Source organism: Dysidea avara, chromosome 3 (assembly GCF_963678975.1).
Source record: "Dysidea avara chromosome 3, odDysAvar1.4, whole genome shotgun sequence".
Classification (NCBI taxonomy): Eukaryota; Metazoa; Porifera; class Demospongiae; order Dictyoceratida; family Dysideidae; genus Dysidea; species Dysidea avara.
This window is the reverse complement of record NC_089274.1, coordinates 45,351,779-45,370,743: the sequence shown is the minus strand read 5'-3', so window position 1 is coordinate 45,370,743 and position 18,965 is coordinate 45,351,779. Positions and strand designations below refer to the sequence as shown.

The 18,965-nt window shown below is 37.4% G+C and overlaps 2 protein-coding genes across 2 annotated transcripts; one reads left to right on the top strand and one right to left on the bottom strand.

Annotated features, from left to right (window-relative positions):
- Window positions 1–3,133: 3,133 nt before the first annotated feature.
- Window positions 3,134–16,593, bottom strand: LOC136251261 (vacuolar fusion protein CCZ1 homolog). The gene is made up of 15 exons (XM_066043685.1): window positions 16,431–16,593; window positions 16,177–16,374; window positions 15,456–15,530; window positions 15,345–15,392; window positions 14,351–14,434; window positions 13,653–13,704; window positions 13,504–13,582; window positions 12,867–12,911; window positions 12,665–12,755; window positions 12,545–12,612; window positions 11,464–11,578; window positions 10,769–10,932; window positions 7,487–7,630; window positions 3,350–3,474; window positions 3,134–3,304 (listed from the first exon to the last, which is right to left on the bottom strand). The coding sequence occupies exons 1-15, from the start codon at window positions 16,509–16,511 to the stop codon at window positions 3,249–3,251; spliced, it is 1,425 nt and encodes a 474-aa protein (XP_065899757.1). The 5' UTR covers window positions 16,512–16,593; the 3' UTR covers window positions 3,134–3,248.
- Window positions 16,594–17,395: 802 nt separating this feature from the next.
- LOC136251262 (small ribosomal subunit protein uS8) lies at window positions 17,396–18,482 on the top strand. Its single transcript, XM_066043686.1, has 5 exons — window positions 17,396–17,539; window positions 17,632–17,766; window positions 17,857–17,936; window positions 18,186–18,271; window positions 18,324–18,482. Exons 2-5 carry the CDS (start codon window positions 17,634–17,636, stop codon window positions 18,415–18,417), a joined length of 393 nt encoding a protein of 130 aa, XP_065899758.1. The 5' UTR covers window positions 17,396–17,539; window positions 17,632–17,633; the 3' UTR covers window positions 18,418–18,482.
- The last annotated feature ends 483 nt before the right edge of the window (window positions 18,483–18,965 follow it).

Sequence of the window (18,965 nt, the reverse complement as noted above, 5' to 3'; positions counted from 1 at the left end):
GTCGATGAGAGAGAGCAACAACTACAGTAGGAAGTCTGGATGCTTTTGAGCTTAATATTACGTAAGGGTTATGAAAGGTGGTGAAAAGAGTAAAACCCAAATTGGAAGGCTCGTACTCCCTCTATGCTAAAGATAATGAAACCATTTTTTGGCCATTAATAGCTAATGAGTACAGGTAGCTATATTGCATACAAATTTGAAATAAATTGGACATTGTTTACTGGTAGTAAAAATAAAAGCCGGTCCAACAACTGATAGTTATATAGACTTACTTACTTTCAAGAACCGTTTGCAAAATTCATAGACACTAAAATTTTGTTTTTGTACATTAGCGATTTACCCAATGGGTTTTGCTAATCAATAATAATAATAATAAAAAATAATAAAATACTGAATAGTTTTATCCGAGCATAGATTTTATCGGACTAAGCATACTATTGGCTGTAACTCTTAAACTTTTAATCATGCAAAGCTGATTATTGGAGGATAATTATTGCTTATTGTAGCCTACCTTTTGGTACAATAACCAAAGCTGCAGGATTCCCAGGAAGTGAATGGCAGCTGTCCGAACATCATATTGTCCGATAATTGATACTTTACTCTATTGAATTTACGGAGATTTAATTTTCCTAGTATGTAAACTGCCGGATCGTTTTTTAAGCAGTATAGGGCGTTTCGGGGCGTTTAATGGCTAGTAAACAAGCAAGTGAAGCAACAGCAGAACAGAAGCACTATGATTCAGTGAGCGATGAAACAACTGTTTTGGAAGAAACAGAACTACAAGACGCTAGTTACAGATTGTTGGAATCCGCTACACTAGGCGAAAACCACGAAGCGTCGCAGTCAGAAGCGGAACAGTCCCAATTAGAAGTGACTACGGTGAGGCCAGCAGAACAGGGAACAGTAGACTATGTTGCAAAGATTGGAACAGAGTTGAAACGTGCTGCTAGCGACATATCCGAAAAGATTTTTGAAACCGATCAAGAACGTAGACAAGAAGGTAATGTAGTGGAGGCCTTGCGGGAATTGGTGCATACCGTTGTGGCCTCAGCGCCTACTGGCCAAGCTACTGGCGACGCTCCGGATCCTATACGCAATACCCAACAATTAGAGCAAATATTTGATGATGCAATTGACCAACTGATAAAGAAGCCTGTAGCCGACCAGAATGCAACTGAACTACTTGTGACGTTTTTGAAGTGTACGACTTTTACCATTTTATTGGTCAAACATTACAAGCAAAGCCTGCAAAATACTGCTGATCATAAAGAAGAGCTTGATTGGATTTTGAAGATCACTGCTCGGCTCCTCGTCAGAGCTTGTTTGCGTTATGACCTTCACAAATGGGTAGCACAACAAGGCGGATGGGTGTTTGTGTACAAATGTGTTCATGACTACATCACAAGAGTATATACTGAAGAAATAGATGCCCCTGAAACCTATAGTCTCAGCAACCAATTTCCAAGCATGAACACCATTGTCCTGGTAGCAGGAGTCATTGTTGTGACATCAATTATTTATCAATACTATATAAATAGATGACTACAGCTGATTCATGTATAAATAGCTATAATTTTTATACTTTTCCTTATTTTTATAAAATATAATTAGGCTAGTTGTAAATGATGGGGCTAGTAATAACTCAGAATGAAATAGCAACCTGTGACCACAGAATACATAAAGTTAATTGTGTCTACTATGTCTTACTTGCGATAGCACCATTGGCTTACAAATCTGATCTGGTCATATGAGTTTGTACAGTCAATTATTTTAATTAAATTAATTATTTCACAATTTTATCCTAGGCCAGTATTTGCTTAATCTCATCATAGCTATTTTTCAAAAAACTTCCTGGAGGTGCATGCATACACATGTTGAATGTGTTTCACTCACTGCATGTATCATTCTAGTCTAGTATTGCCGGTCACATGCCACTGAACAAACGGTTGCAGTATCAGGCACTGAAAAATTGAAGTACAGTAATGGAGTGGTCAAACACTACGAACTATCAACATATGAAATACAATATTTAGTGCTAGATTTTTCCATAAAGATGTATCGTGCATGACACAAAAAAATCAGGGGCAGAAACAGTATTCCATTTGGAAGGGGGAGGGATTTCATAAGGGATGGCTGTCATTTACCAAGTACTGTAATCCAATACACACTGTATTAGTTACACCTTAGAGGTATGTACAATGCACACTAATATGCTTTAGCACCGATGCCAGCATGTCCACCACAGAATGCTTTGAGATTGAATCTGAGCAATTTTAGTAATACATGTGTTCCCATGATGGAAAGTTTGGAATCTATCATTTTCTTACAATGATCACACACCCTTACAGCAACTACTTTAATTTACACAATGTACAAATGACATGTTGTATGCGCTATTTGTGAGTTCAGTCCAACTCTGACAAACATTAAAGTGAACGTTATCCTGTTGTGTATTATTCCAAATGTCTGTAGCACATCCAAGTCTGAGGAGGTAGTTCTAATGGAACTCGCCATGGTCATGAAATGTTCCCCCCATGCAAATCAACAACTCTACAAAGATCAGCATTAATTTCAGCAGCAGTAGCACTCAACCTCAAATCCTTAGTAGGGATCACATTTTATAAACAAGATGCAAGTTGAGATGTTACATACAAGTTGAACAGCACAATGAACAAACACCACTTTTGAGGTACTCCTGCCATAACTTGAAATAAGGAGGACTCTTGTCCATTTGCCACAAACAAGCCCTTGCAATAGGCCCATGCACTTGATTATGTATAGATACATCTTTTAATGCAGGATAAATGGCATACTTAATTTATTATTACACTGTAGTAGAAACCAACTTCTAAGAATGTTCTATTAGAATTGTTAAGTGACTGCTCTATTAGAGTAACTAGATCTCTATTATTATTATAACATTGATTAAGGCAAAATTTTTAGCACAGATGCTATGGCTAATGATGATCAGTAAAAAGAGGTACAATAGCCGCCGTACTTGAGCTTCTGGGCATAGAAAAAAGTGAGAGGCACTGCCCCTCCACTTTCAAAGTGAGGAGTGGCAGTTGTTCACTCTTCCTTTTCTATATCTTCACCTCTAAATTTCAACACTGCTCAACCCTAAAATGCATCATAAATTAAATGCATCATTATTATAGTGAAAGTATTTACACCACACTACACAAATTAAACAATAAATTATTAACCATACATGTATATGAATGGGTGAAGGTAATACAACACAGCAGTCAGTCTAGAAAGAATATGTTGGTAAATTCTTTTGTACAAAGTCTTCGAATTTCATCTGAAATTACAACGTAAATTAGAATTAAATAATGAAACTCTTTACCATTAATTTCTGTAAAATTTGCACTCTTCTGAGATATTACTACAAAGAACTGTCTCTGGCCTGACTTCCTGCACACTATCCAACAATCACTTCGTGTTCTTGCAATAGTTTCATTGTCCTCAACACTATAAAGTTAACATAATAGCACAGTAACTGTTGATATAGTAACACAGTACAAGGTGCAGCTGCTTTTAGGAAATGTGACTACTCAAAAAGTTGGATACCCCCATGAGATATTCCAACAGAACGGTCAACTATCAGGACACATGATAGTGTGTAATGCAACCAAGTACAGCTAGTGTGGATGTGCAACAGACAAGTGTGTATTTTACAGGAACTTTTCACACTTTTGTAGCTCAATAGTGCCTGAATGGAAAGTCAACCAGTTTTGCTACGGAAACTCTCTCAGGGTAGGGCACCTCCCATTCCAAATTTGAGTTGAATCCGCCCAGCCATCACTAAGATATGTGCCTTCAAACGTCATCTTATTTTCTTCATATTTTCCTTCTTAATCTTCTTATGCAAGTTGCAATAACTTGTGCGATTGACTTCAAATTTGGAGGGCAGTAAGAGCATAATGCAGCACATTTACAGTCTAAATTTCGTACAGATCAAACTAAGAACAATGGAATTATGTGCAATTGCAAAAGCAATTGTTGTCACACCTACAGGGTAATCTGCTTGACGGAATAACTTAAAAATCAGTCTGTACATCTAGTTACTATTGCAGTGAAAACCATTTGTGGTTTGAAAGTACTGAGAGTATTAGTTAATGAGATATAAGCAAAACCAAACATGTAAAAAAAGCTTGATTGAGATACTTTAATAGAGCACCTTGAACCAAGTAGCCTTCAATACATTTCTGCTTTGAAAGCTATCCAGCCAGAAATTCAGCCAGAGAGAGTCTAACAGGCATTGCTACATACTGTATCACATACTGTATCACATACTGTATCACATACTGTATAGCACTTGCAAAAAATTAAAGGCAAAACAAACTGTGACTTGAGTCAATCATGCATGTAATATCAATAATTAGGCAGTATCAAAATTTTGTTCTGTTCCTTGTTTTAGTGGTTCATTCCATCACATCCCATTCCCTGGATTAGTGGAGGCCTGCATTGCTCATTACAACCCAGATACCTGGACACAAGTTGTTACGTAGTGTATCATGCAGTTTCAGCTGCTTGTTTTCTTGTTCAGTAGTAGATTCGTATACTAGAAATCTAAGTTTTCAAACTTAAAATTAAGGACACAGATTAATTAGTGCTGAAATCATGGCTTACATTTCAAGGGCATCATGTGCTTCTGTTGCAAAATAAATATACAGAAAGATTGAATACTGCCAGTAGCTTGCACTTTGGCAATTATACTCTAATAGAACAATCACTAATGCTGTATTAACCCTTAAAGTCACACAATACTTTTGAGGAATGCGTGTTTATGCAAAACAAACTTATATGGCTAGCTAACTTGGCCTGCCTTAATCCATTAGCCTAAAACCAGATATCAAACAAAAGTTTATTCATTGAGCTACAAGGGGAAGGTTAAATAACCACTGTAACAACAATGGCTTACTTGGTGTGAAGCTGTGAAGCTGTGAAGAACGGTGGCTTGTTTTATCGTCACATCGCATTCCATGCTTTGTCTGCCATCTTAATTAATGTCAGAATCACGTGAGCTGTATATGGCCTTACTCACCATTGAATGGCGAATCGGCCAACAGTTAATTGGAGTGAATGGGATCAACTAGGACCGAGTTATGGACCATTATGTAAAGGATTTGCGTGCTTATATTTCACGGCGTGTTTTGGTCCTCATACTTCTGTTGTAGGGTAAATCCCTAGGTATCATTTTAATCCTTAATACATCACGAGTAAAACGACATTAATTGCGTAGCCATAGAATAAACACTTCGAAAATTACAGTGCCTTGTTTACAACCATGTGTAGCGGCCGATATATCGGCCTATGCGACTTTAAGGGTTAAGTATCTGCACAAAACAGCCAAACTGTGAACAAAAGTGTGACCTTAAAAAGCCTCCACAGGAGGATATGTAGATATTAGAGGTGTACCGATATAAGAAAACTAAACCATGGGTAACCCAAGCATAGCCAATGATCTCAAGACTATCTTCAGCAGTTAAAATAAAGTTGAACATGGCATATGTGGTTCCTCAAATATAAATAGCTACACTTTGTCAAATCGGTATATCAAATCGGTTTCAAAATGATTAATCTCATATCGGATCAGTATTGGATCGGTGGTGTGGCCTCTATTCACAGCTCAGACTATAAAGCACCCACAAATATTTTAATACATGCCCCTGCCAAGATTAGTCCGGATTACTCTGCATTTTAATGGCTTGTAGAGATGGCTGGTTGTTTTATGCTGTGTTGTTGGTTCATTTTATTGCTGTTTCCCCAGGTCCACCACTGTGAGTGTTTGTTGTATGATTGGTAAGCTTTGTGACAACAAAACAGTAATTATGCGTGTACTTAGATGGCTTCGCGTAGTGTACTGCTTTTAGACAAGGAAGATAACTACTGTTCCCCACCCTTGTTAGCTAAATAATAGGGTTTATAATGTGGCTTGATCATTGAACAGTGTCCTCAAGATAGTTTAGTTGTATATCGGTGTATCGTATCAGTTTTTAGCAGCAATATCAGCTCCCACTGATATAGTCAAAATTTCTATATTGGCCACCGATACAATATGTATCGGTATATCAGTACACCTCTAGTAGATATCTTGATTCTTGACTTTAACTGAGTCTTTTCAAAAGCAGTGTGTATGCTTTTCTGTGTTCTCACCCTCACAACTTGAATATGTGTACTCTTCCTGCCTCAAAAGCTTCTAGTGGGCCAGAGAACCTCAGCTTAACAGACATTGCCATGCCTCCAGGTGATATTCCATAACACTTGCAAAGAATCTAAGTTGTGACTTAAGTCTCTCACATAGTACTGAAAATTAAGCAGTATATGAACCATTAAAACATGGAATGATAATGGCGATCCACAATGTGTGTTGCTTCATCGCTTCCTAGATCCCTTTATAGTGAATACAAATTGAAGGCTACTAATATGTATACTTTTGTCATGACGTCAGACAGTGAAGCAACTACATATCTCACCTTGCTTACAATCATTGTGTAGCAGGATACACAAAAGGTTAAACACTTAGATAAAAATGCATGCATTATGTATGTGGGTGTTGTGTTGTTATTCATAATGCAAGCAATCAGGCTCCATAGTCCCACACTGCTGTGAACCGATATTCTGAGGTGTGATGATAATTGTTGCATGGTAGCTAGCATAGTATGGTCAATGTACTGCTGTACAATCAGTAAGTTTCTACCAGGAGTACACAATAAGACTTATTATTACGTACTCTTTTTTGTATGCATAAAACATGTTTTGCTCTGAGCATGTTTATTAAATGCTCACTAGTCACATATTTTAATAGAGGTTTCAAAAGAATCCGAAAACATGTATATTTACGGAAAACCATTACATTTGAACTTATGTAATACAGTATTGTAGCAGCTGTGATATTTTATGGAACCTAGGTCACTATAACATATAAAACATGGGATGTTCTATTAGCATCTCGAAAACCATCACTGTGAATCAGCTACTGAACGAATATGTTGTTAATCACTATATACCCATATTATCTGTGGAGTATCGTGGCTAAAGCTGCTTAACTGTGACTGGTGGGGCGAATTTCATATTTGTCAAAAAAACTTTTGGTGACTAAAGCATACTTAGCCACTGACTTTTCTTCACAATATAGTACTGGATAATCTTTGTTTACCATACTGACAAACATCCATTCCTTCACTGTTTATTTAAAAAGTCTCTAACAACCATTACTGAAGTCAAGTTACAAAAATTCATACGTCTGGAAGTCTGAAGCGATTCTATTATTTTCACGATTTCTGATATTTCTCATAGATTGTCATAGCTATTACATGACATAAGGTCAGACATGATGGTGTCCCATAAATATACATGTTTTTAGATTCTTCTGAAAACCTCTATAGACAGACAGACAGGTAGACAAGCACATTTCACAGACACAATTGACAGATGTACGGACTAATATACAGACAATTAGACACGGTTATAGACGTACTATTGATACTCGGCACTTATTTCACCAATCAATTTCATGATGTCAGGAGAGATGGTGTTGTTAGGAGGTCTCTTACTGAACAGTGATGACTTCACAGCAAGGTTGACCTGGTTGAAGTAGATGAAACGATACTGCTGTTCTAACCTGTGTACATAAAACAAAATCATTATGTATTACTGGAACATCATACTACACCAAGTTTTGAATTATCGCTGCTAAGATTCTACTCTTATGAGTCACAAGTTTTATATTTATAATAAATGTACAAGTAGAAGGCAAAAATAGGAATTTTAAGCTGGATTAGGAATCAAAGAACAAAAAAAGAGGGAACAGCTAAAAGTTATGAAACAAGGGAGATTGCCTATACCTGCAGATATACTAGTGGACATCTAATCCCTACTCTTCAGTCTATAACCATGACTGAATTAGGGATTACATGTCCACTAGTATATCTGCAGGTATAGGCAACCTCCCTTGTTTCACAATTTTTCAGCTGTCCCCTTGTTTCCCCACTTTTTTGTTCTTTGATCCCTAATCCAGCTTAAGTTTCCTAATTTTTCCTTCTACTTGTTTGTTTACATTTTTAATAACATAATTATGACTACTGAATCCATGTGTACCACATCAAAAGAAAGAATGGCGCCAGGCATTCCATAAAATAATTTTGTGTCTGAATGCGCACCCCAATAATCAAATACACACTGAAAAGTGAGGTGGTCATTATGCTTCGTTTGTAGCTATGCTCTACTCGTTACACAGTGTTACAAACGAAGAACAGTACAAGAAACTTGCAATGAATCCAGTCGCTACAGAAAATGCAGGCAAAAAGCATGACACAGCCAGAGGGAAGCTGTATCGCGCTATTGCAAATTGATACCTTCCGTTGTCAGTGAAAAGAACTGGAACACAAAGGTAGGTCCATGATATGTGCATTGTACGTACTGCGGTTGGCGAAAAGGTATGTCTCAGGATGAAGCGGCATCGAACAGTGAAAAAATCAAGCCCATAGTCTCTTATCCATTGTTGAGTTATGCTTGGCTGAAGGCATCAGTTAGTTAGTCAGTAGAAGATTCAGTTAAATGGGACATTTTTTAAAATTCCGTAGAAACTTGTTGGAAGGATTTGGGATCACTCTGAAAGCATTTTTGGACTTGGCTATGCCTAACCAATACTGCCAAGCTGTTATGAAGGAAATTTGAGACTGGTTTTAGGGTGATATTTTTGGGCAAGAAAGCCCAAATCTCCATGATCCCTAATATACAGTACTACCGTACTGTATGATACATGTTGAGTTGAACCCTTAAAAACATTTAATATATACTTCATGGATGGAACTACACAAGTTTTTGAGATTTGGATCATTTTAGTACTGGTTGACCAACTAAAACTTTTAGAATTTACATCTCCTATTGGAAATCATAAAAGTGCACAGTCTTTCCCCTATAGTGGAGCCTAACTACACATGTCTGCTCTTGACACCTTTACTAACACCACCAATCATTTGGTTGATTGAAATACTATTTTTCTTGACCACTTACCGTATTTCCTTGTATATAAGCTGCATTCGATTAAACGCCAGTCTCGATTAAAAGCCGGGGGGGAGAGAGGAGGTTTCCAACAACTTTGGAAAATAAATGCCTGGTCTCAATAAGAGGCCCGGGCTATTGCTTGAATGTACTGTTAATGGCTTTAATTGTTTCCCTTGTTGCTGCTACTTCAGTTTAGGGTCTTCTGAGGGACGAAGGTAGTACAAGTAATCACGTGAGTAGTCCGGGCGAGTCCGCATGCATACATATAACTATTTTCCAGCCTTGCCTACACTTCTTTATATAGTCAACACGCTGTATCACTGTTTCCTATGCTTACCACTACAGTAAACTTGTTCCACCATCACCCGAGTACGATTAAATGCTGGGCATTAGTCAGACCAATCGAAAATAAACACCCAGTCTCAAATAAAGGCCCTATTAGTTTACAGACCTGGTAAAAAGTACTGGGAAGAAAATAAAAGCCTGGACTTTTATACGAGGCAATATGGTATATATTTTAGCTGTTTTCTCAGGGCTCAGCTTAATATTAGTAGAGTTTGCATGCTACACAATAGCTTGTGAGTACTATGATGTAACACATGGGAAATTTGGAATCATCAAGGTGATCTGCAGTTATGAACTAAAGTGCTAGTAGTGTCAATATGTTAATACAACAGTAAAACAATGTTATCAACAATAATTATATTTCAGAAGGCTCAGTCTCTGACCTAGTTTCTAATACTTGCTGGTTCCAAGGAGGAGGCAGCACAGCACTTAGAAGCATTACTCTTGATGCTGTGTTTCATTATCAACCCAGTAAAATCACACCTTTACCTATCCCTAGAATAGGAGTTTCTAGGGCTACAGGTGGACTCCCAGAGTGCTCAACACTCAAACTCCCCTGTGAGAAATTGAGACAAATATACAAGGAAGCACTCAATCTTTCCCAGAAGCTGAGGGTGTTAGCCCACTGCCTCTCCCAATTCATAGGAAAGTTGAAAGCAGCCTCCCAGGCTAATCTAGTGGTATTTTTTTGTAGGTCATTCAGTCAGGAGAGTAACAACATCCGCAGCTGCAGGTTAGGTTCAGGTGTTACTATAAGTGATATCATGCAGGCTGCACATTAAAGTTCAGAGTCGATGTTTAAGAACTTCTACTACCGATCATCTCATGACACTACGTTGTTTGCTAGAGCAGTACTGTCTTCAACTTCATCTCTGGGTGCGACCTAAACAATTATTTTGTTTGTTGTATGAATATTATGAGCTCGACTTCCCCTGTGTTTAGCTACAAACAACACCATTGATAAGTGAGACTAAGCCTTCTGAAATATAATTTCTAAATGGCTCAGATCACAAATTGATTGCATGCTATTCGTGATTATATGAAGAAGTAAAGTTGAACATATCGATGCTCCCACCCACCCTAACCCAACCAAATGGGCTCGCTAATTCAAAGGTCGAAGTGCCAAAGCGAGGTGGGTATTTATAAGAGTTCTTCATGTGCATGCACTGTAGACATGTGGCACACACACCCATGTGTTAGTAACTGGTAATAATAAGAAGCTAGGTCGATATGTGAGACTGAGCCTTCTTCATATATTCCCAAATATCACTTTGTGATCTGAGCCATTTGGAAATTACATTTTAGTCATAAAAAGTTTTACACATGACAATTAGAGCCAAGGTGAACATAAAACATCTTTCATCTCCATATATGGCAATACAGTGAAGAATACGTTTATACCACTCACCCAGTTGGCTTAGCCTTGCTGCAAAACTCTCTGATGTCTCGGCTACTCTTGGACAGAAGTGGACCAAGAAATGTGTCTACCCTTTTGCAAAAGTCTACGGGATCTGAAGCACTCAGACTGTCTTCATTCTCATTAACAAAGAAACACAATGTACTGTTTTGTGCCTACAGAAAAATAAAAGTATATACATATGGAGAACAACAATACTCTAATAGAACACACACCGCATTGCAATAGTGTAACTGTCTCTGACCCCTGTGTAACCTACAAACCTGATTCTGTAAACAAGTACTGTAACTTTCAACCTCTCTCCATGACTATGAATTGAACACTGTGATGTGGTAAGGATTAAAATGATATGTAACTAGGATTTTATCCTACCATGAAAGTGCACAAACTTATTTTTGCAAATTCAGCATGTAAGCCTTCTTTAGTATCTCAGTTGTAATCCACATTCACCATATACCAGTTGATCACATCACATATACAGCTCACAAAGAGCAAGATGGCTGTCACACAATGTATACTTCAATTTGGAAAAAGCACAAAATTGTAGATATACTGTAATTGAGGAATTATACAGACAGTGATGCACAAATTCACTACCTACTATAGGCTGGTGTGCTCATGTAAAAATCTGCCAAATATAATTCCTGCCAAAATTTAACCTACAACACTACATACAAGGGGCTCACATGATAAACAAATAGTCTACAAGATGTCAGTTGACCGTCCAGTGTAATAAAGACAGTAGTGCTCTTCCCACTTGGTTGCTCCATTGACTGTCGAGTGTTCTGACCCAGTAGAAAACTACACAACAAAAAATTCAAATGGCAAACTATATCACTACTGCAATTATAAGACCAGTCATTTTTCTCGCTCCAAAAATAACATCATAATAACAAAAACAAAAAACAAAACCAAAATAGCCCCCAAATAAATAATTAGTAACACAAAAGCAGTCCAGGCCCACTCCCAAAAATAATACCCCACTACATAGATAGGCTAACCCCAACCACAAAACAGAACATATGGAATGGCTCGCATACATAACGCCCGGGAACAAAACACCTAAAAGTAATAATAACTCTCCACCTTTTATCAATCTAACTGAATCCAAAAATTCAATTTCTAATTGAATTTTTGGATTCAATGAATGGCAAAATACCAGTTTCACCTGAATGGAAAGTTCAATTGATTCTATCTTCAATATAATCATTGAATTTTCTATTCAGTAATCATTAATTACTATTGAAAATAGGAATTAATGATTAGAATGGCCAATTCTATTCTAGAATTGAATAGAATTTGCCATTCATTGAATACAAAAATAGACACCTTGTATCTATTTTTGTATTCTGAATGGCTTGCCATTCAATGAATCCAAAATTCCATTCAATTCTTGACTGGAAGTTTGGATTCTGAATCCACAAATTGATAATTTAAATTAGCAATTTGTGGATATGCTAAAAGAAATGGTCAGTGCAAATTTTGACCATAAATCATGTACTACGTATCTATGGTTTGACCTTTACACTTCTATGGTAATACAGTGAATGAGAATTATGAGGGCTTTCACTCTAGCAAAAATTTCTACTGGTCAAGTGGTATCAACTATCAAGCCAGAAACACTCTAGAACCACATGAATGCAAAACTTGAGACTAACGAATATGAGAGGGATTTTGTGAAGAACAGTGTTCCAGCAATGGCATACGACATCATATTTGTTTAACTACAGAATTGTGACAACTCCCTCTGAACAGCAAGTAACTTACCATCCTCCTTGTGGACTTTGATTGGTTGGTGCTTGTGTAGCAAACTGAAATGTGGTGGCCCCACTTTGCTACATAACAAATTGTATATGTAATCTCAAAAATCACACAGTACTGACTAACCTGAATGTCGGATGAAGAGAAATGAGCAGGAAACAGTGATGTGACTAAGTAGTTGTAGAAGATCTGCATATCATCATGTTCTAGACCACTCCTGAAATAAACACCAATCTAATGTAACATACCACACAAATATCAACTTTGAAAAATAAATACACATTGACTCCAAATACAAATACACAAGTCATGTACGTCTCCAGCTTACCAAACTAACTGATCTCCATAGAGAAACACACTACGACAGATCTGCCTACAGAAGTCAGATACAGCAATACAATAGCACAGCATTGTTAAAGGTATGGTAAATTTTGTAAACCAGGTGTGCGCCCAAACGGCTGGCTCGCTTGGTTTACTGAAATTGTTTTTGTAAAAAAACAACAACATGTGTGTACCTACCTATCTATGTTTATCCATACGTATGCACCCACATGAGAAAACCCATTAAATGATAAAAGCCGCTGGAATGTAAGAACTAAAAGCAAAATAAACTTCCACATAGGTAAACTTTTCTCTGAGGTGGTTTCTTCTTGGTGGTCTAAAATACAGGTGTGATGATTCACTACAAACTTTGCGAACAGCCTTCCCTTTGGGTTCTCCAGATGTTTAAGAACTAAAAAACAATGCTGCAGAGGCCTCATAGGCTATCAGAGATAGTCAAGTTGTTGAAAGCAAGTAGCTATTATTGCTAAAATAGTAATTAATAAATTGCATAGTATTTGTAAATAACTAAATAATTGATCAATTCCTATTTAGCTATGAATTAACTGCAAGGGTGCGTGATTTTTAGAAGTAGCATAACATCAACTTGTTCTAAGTACAATACTGTGTACAGCAGTACTGACCTGAATGTTGATTCTAATTGATTCACAAGATAATGAACCTTCAAGAACATATTCTTGTCCAGTGGTAGGAACTGAATTCCTGTGTGATAAGAGATAGAGAAAGAAAGAGTGTTTATGAGTGGGTGCAGTTGCTGGCAAACAATAGTCACCTTTGTAGAGCATAAATATGTCTAACTTGTTTACATCCATGGTCATCAAATACTAGAGGGAATAGAAGGTAAAAACACACACGTGCGTGCACACACAGTGTTGGGACAGTTACTTTGTAAAAGTAACTAGTTACATATTACTTGCTACAGAACTATTTAGTTACAGTTACATATTACCCAAAAAAAATAAAGTAACTATAATAATATTACATAATTACTTTGTGTCCACAGCCTTAAGCAGTCACATGTGAAACTACCACCTTATCACGTGACATGATTTCGTTGTTGGGCAATGTGCAAATCTTGATTATAAGTAAGAAGTTGGTGAATATGCTTCATTCAGTAGGCTTCAATACTTCGTTGTGGCTAGGTATTACTCAGTGGATTACTAACGAGATTAGTAACTTCATTACTTGTAGTAATAATATTACGTAATATTAGACTCGTTACAGTAACTATATTACTTAGGTAACACGTTACATTTGTAAGCAAAGTAACTTGAGTTATATTACCTGTTTTTATAGCGTATTTCGTTATATTACTTAGGTACCACAAAAGTAATAATATTACGTAACATGTTACATAAGTAATGCGTTACTCCCAACACTGACACACACACACACACAACACACACACACACACACACACACACACACACACACACACACACACACACACACACACACACACACACATACCCTAGTAAAGAATCTTTCCATTCTATTCTTCAGTCCTTCATTTCCATAGTGTTCTTCCGCATACGCAAAAGAATTATTAAACAACTACAGAAAAAGGAACAGCACTTGACATCTACTTAATTTACCAATGACTTTCTCCATAAACTAACAGGATTATGTGAAAGATAACTAGCCTAACATACATGGAGTAGAACATATATTTCAGGAGTCACGATAATTCTCTATACTGGTGACTGGTCATTGCTAAATAGTGGCGGTCACTGTAAACCAGTGCAGGAAAAGGCAGTGCATCAGATTGTAGATAATATTTCTGACCAGAAAACACACTATATAGAAGCTATATATATATATAGCACAGCAATAGTGATGTGCAATAATATCGATAGTGTGATAATCGTATTGCAGTGGTTCATTATCGTGATATGATAATAGCTTGTGATTATCGTGAGTACCAATATTATACATTCTTACCTCACCAGAATTACTTGAACAATTAAAGCATTCATTTGTTTATTCAATTATGTCATTTTCTGAGATCAAACACTTCGCTGTATTTTGGCATGACATATATACATTCGGGTATATGGGATGTGCCTTTACCTGTATTCATAGAAAATTAGTAAAATTAGTGTTACATTATGCATCTTATCATTGGATTTACTATCGTGATAACTATCATATCGTGATGCAGTTATCGTGATTAATCAATATAGTTGCAAACTTATTATTGCAAACTTATTATTGCTAACTTATTATTGCACATCACTACACAACAAAAACATGTGTCTTCAGTTTATGTACATGCGTAGCTACGTTTTAATACTTAGTTGGTATTGCAAAGCAACCGTAATCATCTTATACACTGCATCATGTGTGTGTGACACTGTGATTATACAAGTGCAGTTAGTGTGCATTGATATCAGTTAGGCCATTCTTGACTTAGAATTTCAGGTACAGAAAATGTGTTCCCAGAAAAACATGGTATATTATTCACCTTGAACATTTGGTAAGATGTTTCTAGTGCAGCTTGTAAGATGGAGTCCTGAGGGCAACAGCAATACATCACTATATTGTATGTACGGAGTGTTGACGTATGTTAACTCACCTGTACCATCTCATCGTGATATTCTATCACACGATCACTACCAGATACCACCTCAAAACAAGGTATACTGACCCGCTGTAATAGATTCATGTAATAACATGTACAGTAACTTCCTGGGCTTATACGTTAGTATACACAAGTGTGGCATGTTGGCTGCTTGTGAAAGATCAGCAATGTATTAATGGTTTCTCTGCTAAAATGCATGGTTAAAATTGATAAAATGGACTTTTAATTGGCCAAATGCTAAAACTGATCGGAATAAAACTTATGCCCGACTGTTATTTCAGCACACATGTATGCACACATGTATCGTGTTATCTTTTGCTAAGGGCTTCTAATACTGCTTACTGTTGCAATTGAATTCAAGCCTTGCATACAGTGTAGAATTGTCCATGTCACCAGACTGGTTGTATATTATATTCTTGTATGAGAATATATAATCTACGATCACAGCATTTATAAAATCATACATGTACATTATAAATGGCAAGATGACAAAGAGCTGCCGTGTAACTGTGCAAGAGGATGGCATTCCAATATATACGGTATTCTGATCTTTGTCCTTGGTCAAACTAAGATTGGAGTACCTGATATATTGGAGTGCCACTCCCTTGCCTTGCCCCTTACAGTGTGTGATTGTATACACATATGCATGTGTGTGACTACGCATACATGTATTGTTACCATGCAACACATTTTCATCACAACACTACCTCCTTACCATCACCATCCAAATGTCGGGTTCTGCTTCGTATAACACTTGTCTCGTTCTGAGGGTGCGTACCGCCTCACATAGCTTGGACGGGTTGAATGCACGTGTAAAATTAATCATGGCCTCGCACAGGCCAATGTTACGAAGCTGCCGGTCTAAAGAGTCATCTTTTGGCCAATAAAATAGTATCTTCTGCTTTTGTTTCTCCTAAAAATGGGTGTATACTAATATTTTAGTGCATTACACCTCGTAGTTGTACTCACCGCGAATTCACTGTTACTCAACGTCGGGTTGAATATATAATAATTTAGTAGCTGCACATTCTGGTTGGCTGAAGACGCCATGATCTAGAACACTCTTTGACGATGAACAGCGCTCAAACAAGGGTGCGCTAAAAACTAAGATAAGTGACCACATATTGAAAATGGTCTGTGGCCTCAATTAAGTACCGCATGCTTCAAGTTTGATGATGTTCCATGAAAATAAATATTTAATTGCAATATATAATTATATATTCAACATGTCTGTCTACCAATACAAAGTTCCACCATAAAGATGTTAAAGATAACTTTGCCTTTACAGCTTCATAAAATGGCTAACATAAAAGTTGATAAACGTCACATTATTATAGAACTACTGGCACCAGCAGAAGTTTAATTTCCCTCCTTCCCTGTGGCCTTAAAGGCCAGGGAGGAGGAGAATATTCAGAAGCGTGATTCGCCCTGCTTGGGACCGTCATTCAAGAACTCATGACCTAATCCTTGTCCACATTTGCCGCAGGACACTTTCAATGCCATCGGACTCTCTTCGTATTTGCTAACACTGTCGGGACGAACTGTGTGTGAGAATGCTGGCCATGGGCTGTTGTGCTGGAACTTGCAAGTGCTCACGAACAACTCGTTTCCGCACTGAGAACACACGTACATTCCTGTTAATAGAGAAACAAAACAAAAAAACGTCACTTACATTGCATCGACTAGAATGCAAACCCATACATATTGCAAGCACATTTAAAATACTGTAGAACAGTGCACACATGAAATAACAGTGTTGAATTGAATTTCTACCCCTACTGAACACAGATACATTTCCTGATCAGAGTATGAATACATTCTCACACGAGATTCAAGAAAGTCAAAATTCATCACGCCAGGAATTACACCACAGTTTTACCACGTCTACACGCAAAAGCTACTCACCATTTTCGAAGTGGTCCTTGTATTTTTCACCACCCCACCCGCAAAACGACATCTTCGCTGCTGCGGAAAATGAATGAGGTTGCTGACCGCGCACTACAATAAATGGTAGGCGAAACCGTAAAACTACGGAAGCCGTGTTCTTTCTCTGCGCGCATGTGAATGAGGTGAAACAGGTGAGTTTTTAATCCTTTAGCATCGTAGGGTAGGAGGCTATTTCTTCTTTTTTGTATGTTCCAATGAAGTATATACGCAATTTTTTTCATAGGCATGGTTCGTATTAGTGTTTTAAATGATGCGCTGGTTTCCATCTGCAATGCGGAGAAACGTGGCAAGAGGCAAGTCCTGCTCCGGCCTAGTTCGAAGGTTATCGTGAAGTTTCTCACCGTGATGATGAAGCATGGTTAGTATTTGTATTGTAGTGCACTCGCAATGTGCTGACATTGCTCTATGGAGGTGTGCATTAGATAGAATGCCAATGCATTTTCTTTAGGGTACATTGGAGAATTCGAGATCATCGATGATCACAGGGCTGGAAAGATTGTAGTTTTTCTAAATGGAAGATTAAACAAGGTAATTTATGTGGTTTTGTCCTGCTCTATGTGTGTGGTGTGTCACTAGTTTGCTGTGATGACTAAGTGTCGGTATTATTTCTGGTTAGTGGACAGAGCTAGCCTTTGCTGGCAGAACCCACTGTCCTTAGCTAACCAACAAGTTGATTATACCATGGTTGACTCCCAATGTCTGAGCTTAAGTTGCATGTGTCCAATACTAGTTGTATGTCGTGTTTAACCACAGAGCTTATGTCATGTACTCTTGTAGTGTGGTGTCATTAGCCCAAGATTTGATGTCAAGTTAGATGAGATGGAACAGTGGGCTAGCAACCTGTTACCATCGAGACAGTTTGGGTAGGCTATCTTGCTGTGGTATACATTTGTGATTGTCCATCTTTCTATTCAGTTTCATTGTACTAACAACATCTTGTGGAATAATGGATCATGAAGAAGCCAGAAGAAAACACACAGGAGGGAAGATCTTAGGATTTTTTTACTGAAAGTGTTGACACACATTCGACCACAATGTTCCATCAATGATATAATAAATCACTGTGTCTATGTATCTGTGTTGTGTAGGGAGGCTGGTGAGCCAAATAGTTAAGCATATGCAGTTACAAATGAATTGGTGGTTCTATATACCAATATAGAATATGTAGGCTTACAAAGGAATGTTGCTAGTATATGTTCAGTAGAGTACACACTGGGTCTCTGTCTGATTTTTAGATTCCAGAAAGTATTGAGGGACTAAACTTACATGAATTTCTAGATTCAAAAGTGAAAAGTTTATTCTACAGTTTTGTGAGTTTCATTCCTTATGAACTTCCAGCTGCACAGCATATTACTCAGCTGGCATCTATTAAAATTTGTATATGCCAGGCAAGCATCCAGCCCTGCAATATTGTAGTGCAGGTATCTCATTACTTACGCCCAACATAAATTCTTCTATTTCAAACACTCGATTCAGAAGTAGGTAGTATATGGAGTAAGTATCTAAAAGGCCATAAGTTTCTCAACCTCCACTAAACAGATTTTTTTTTCAGCTAGA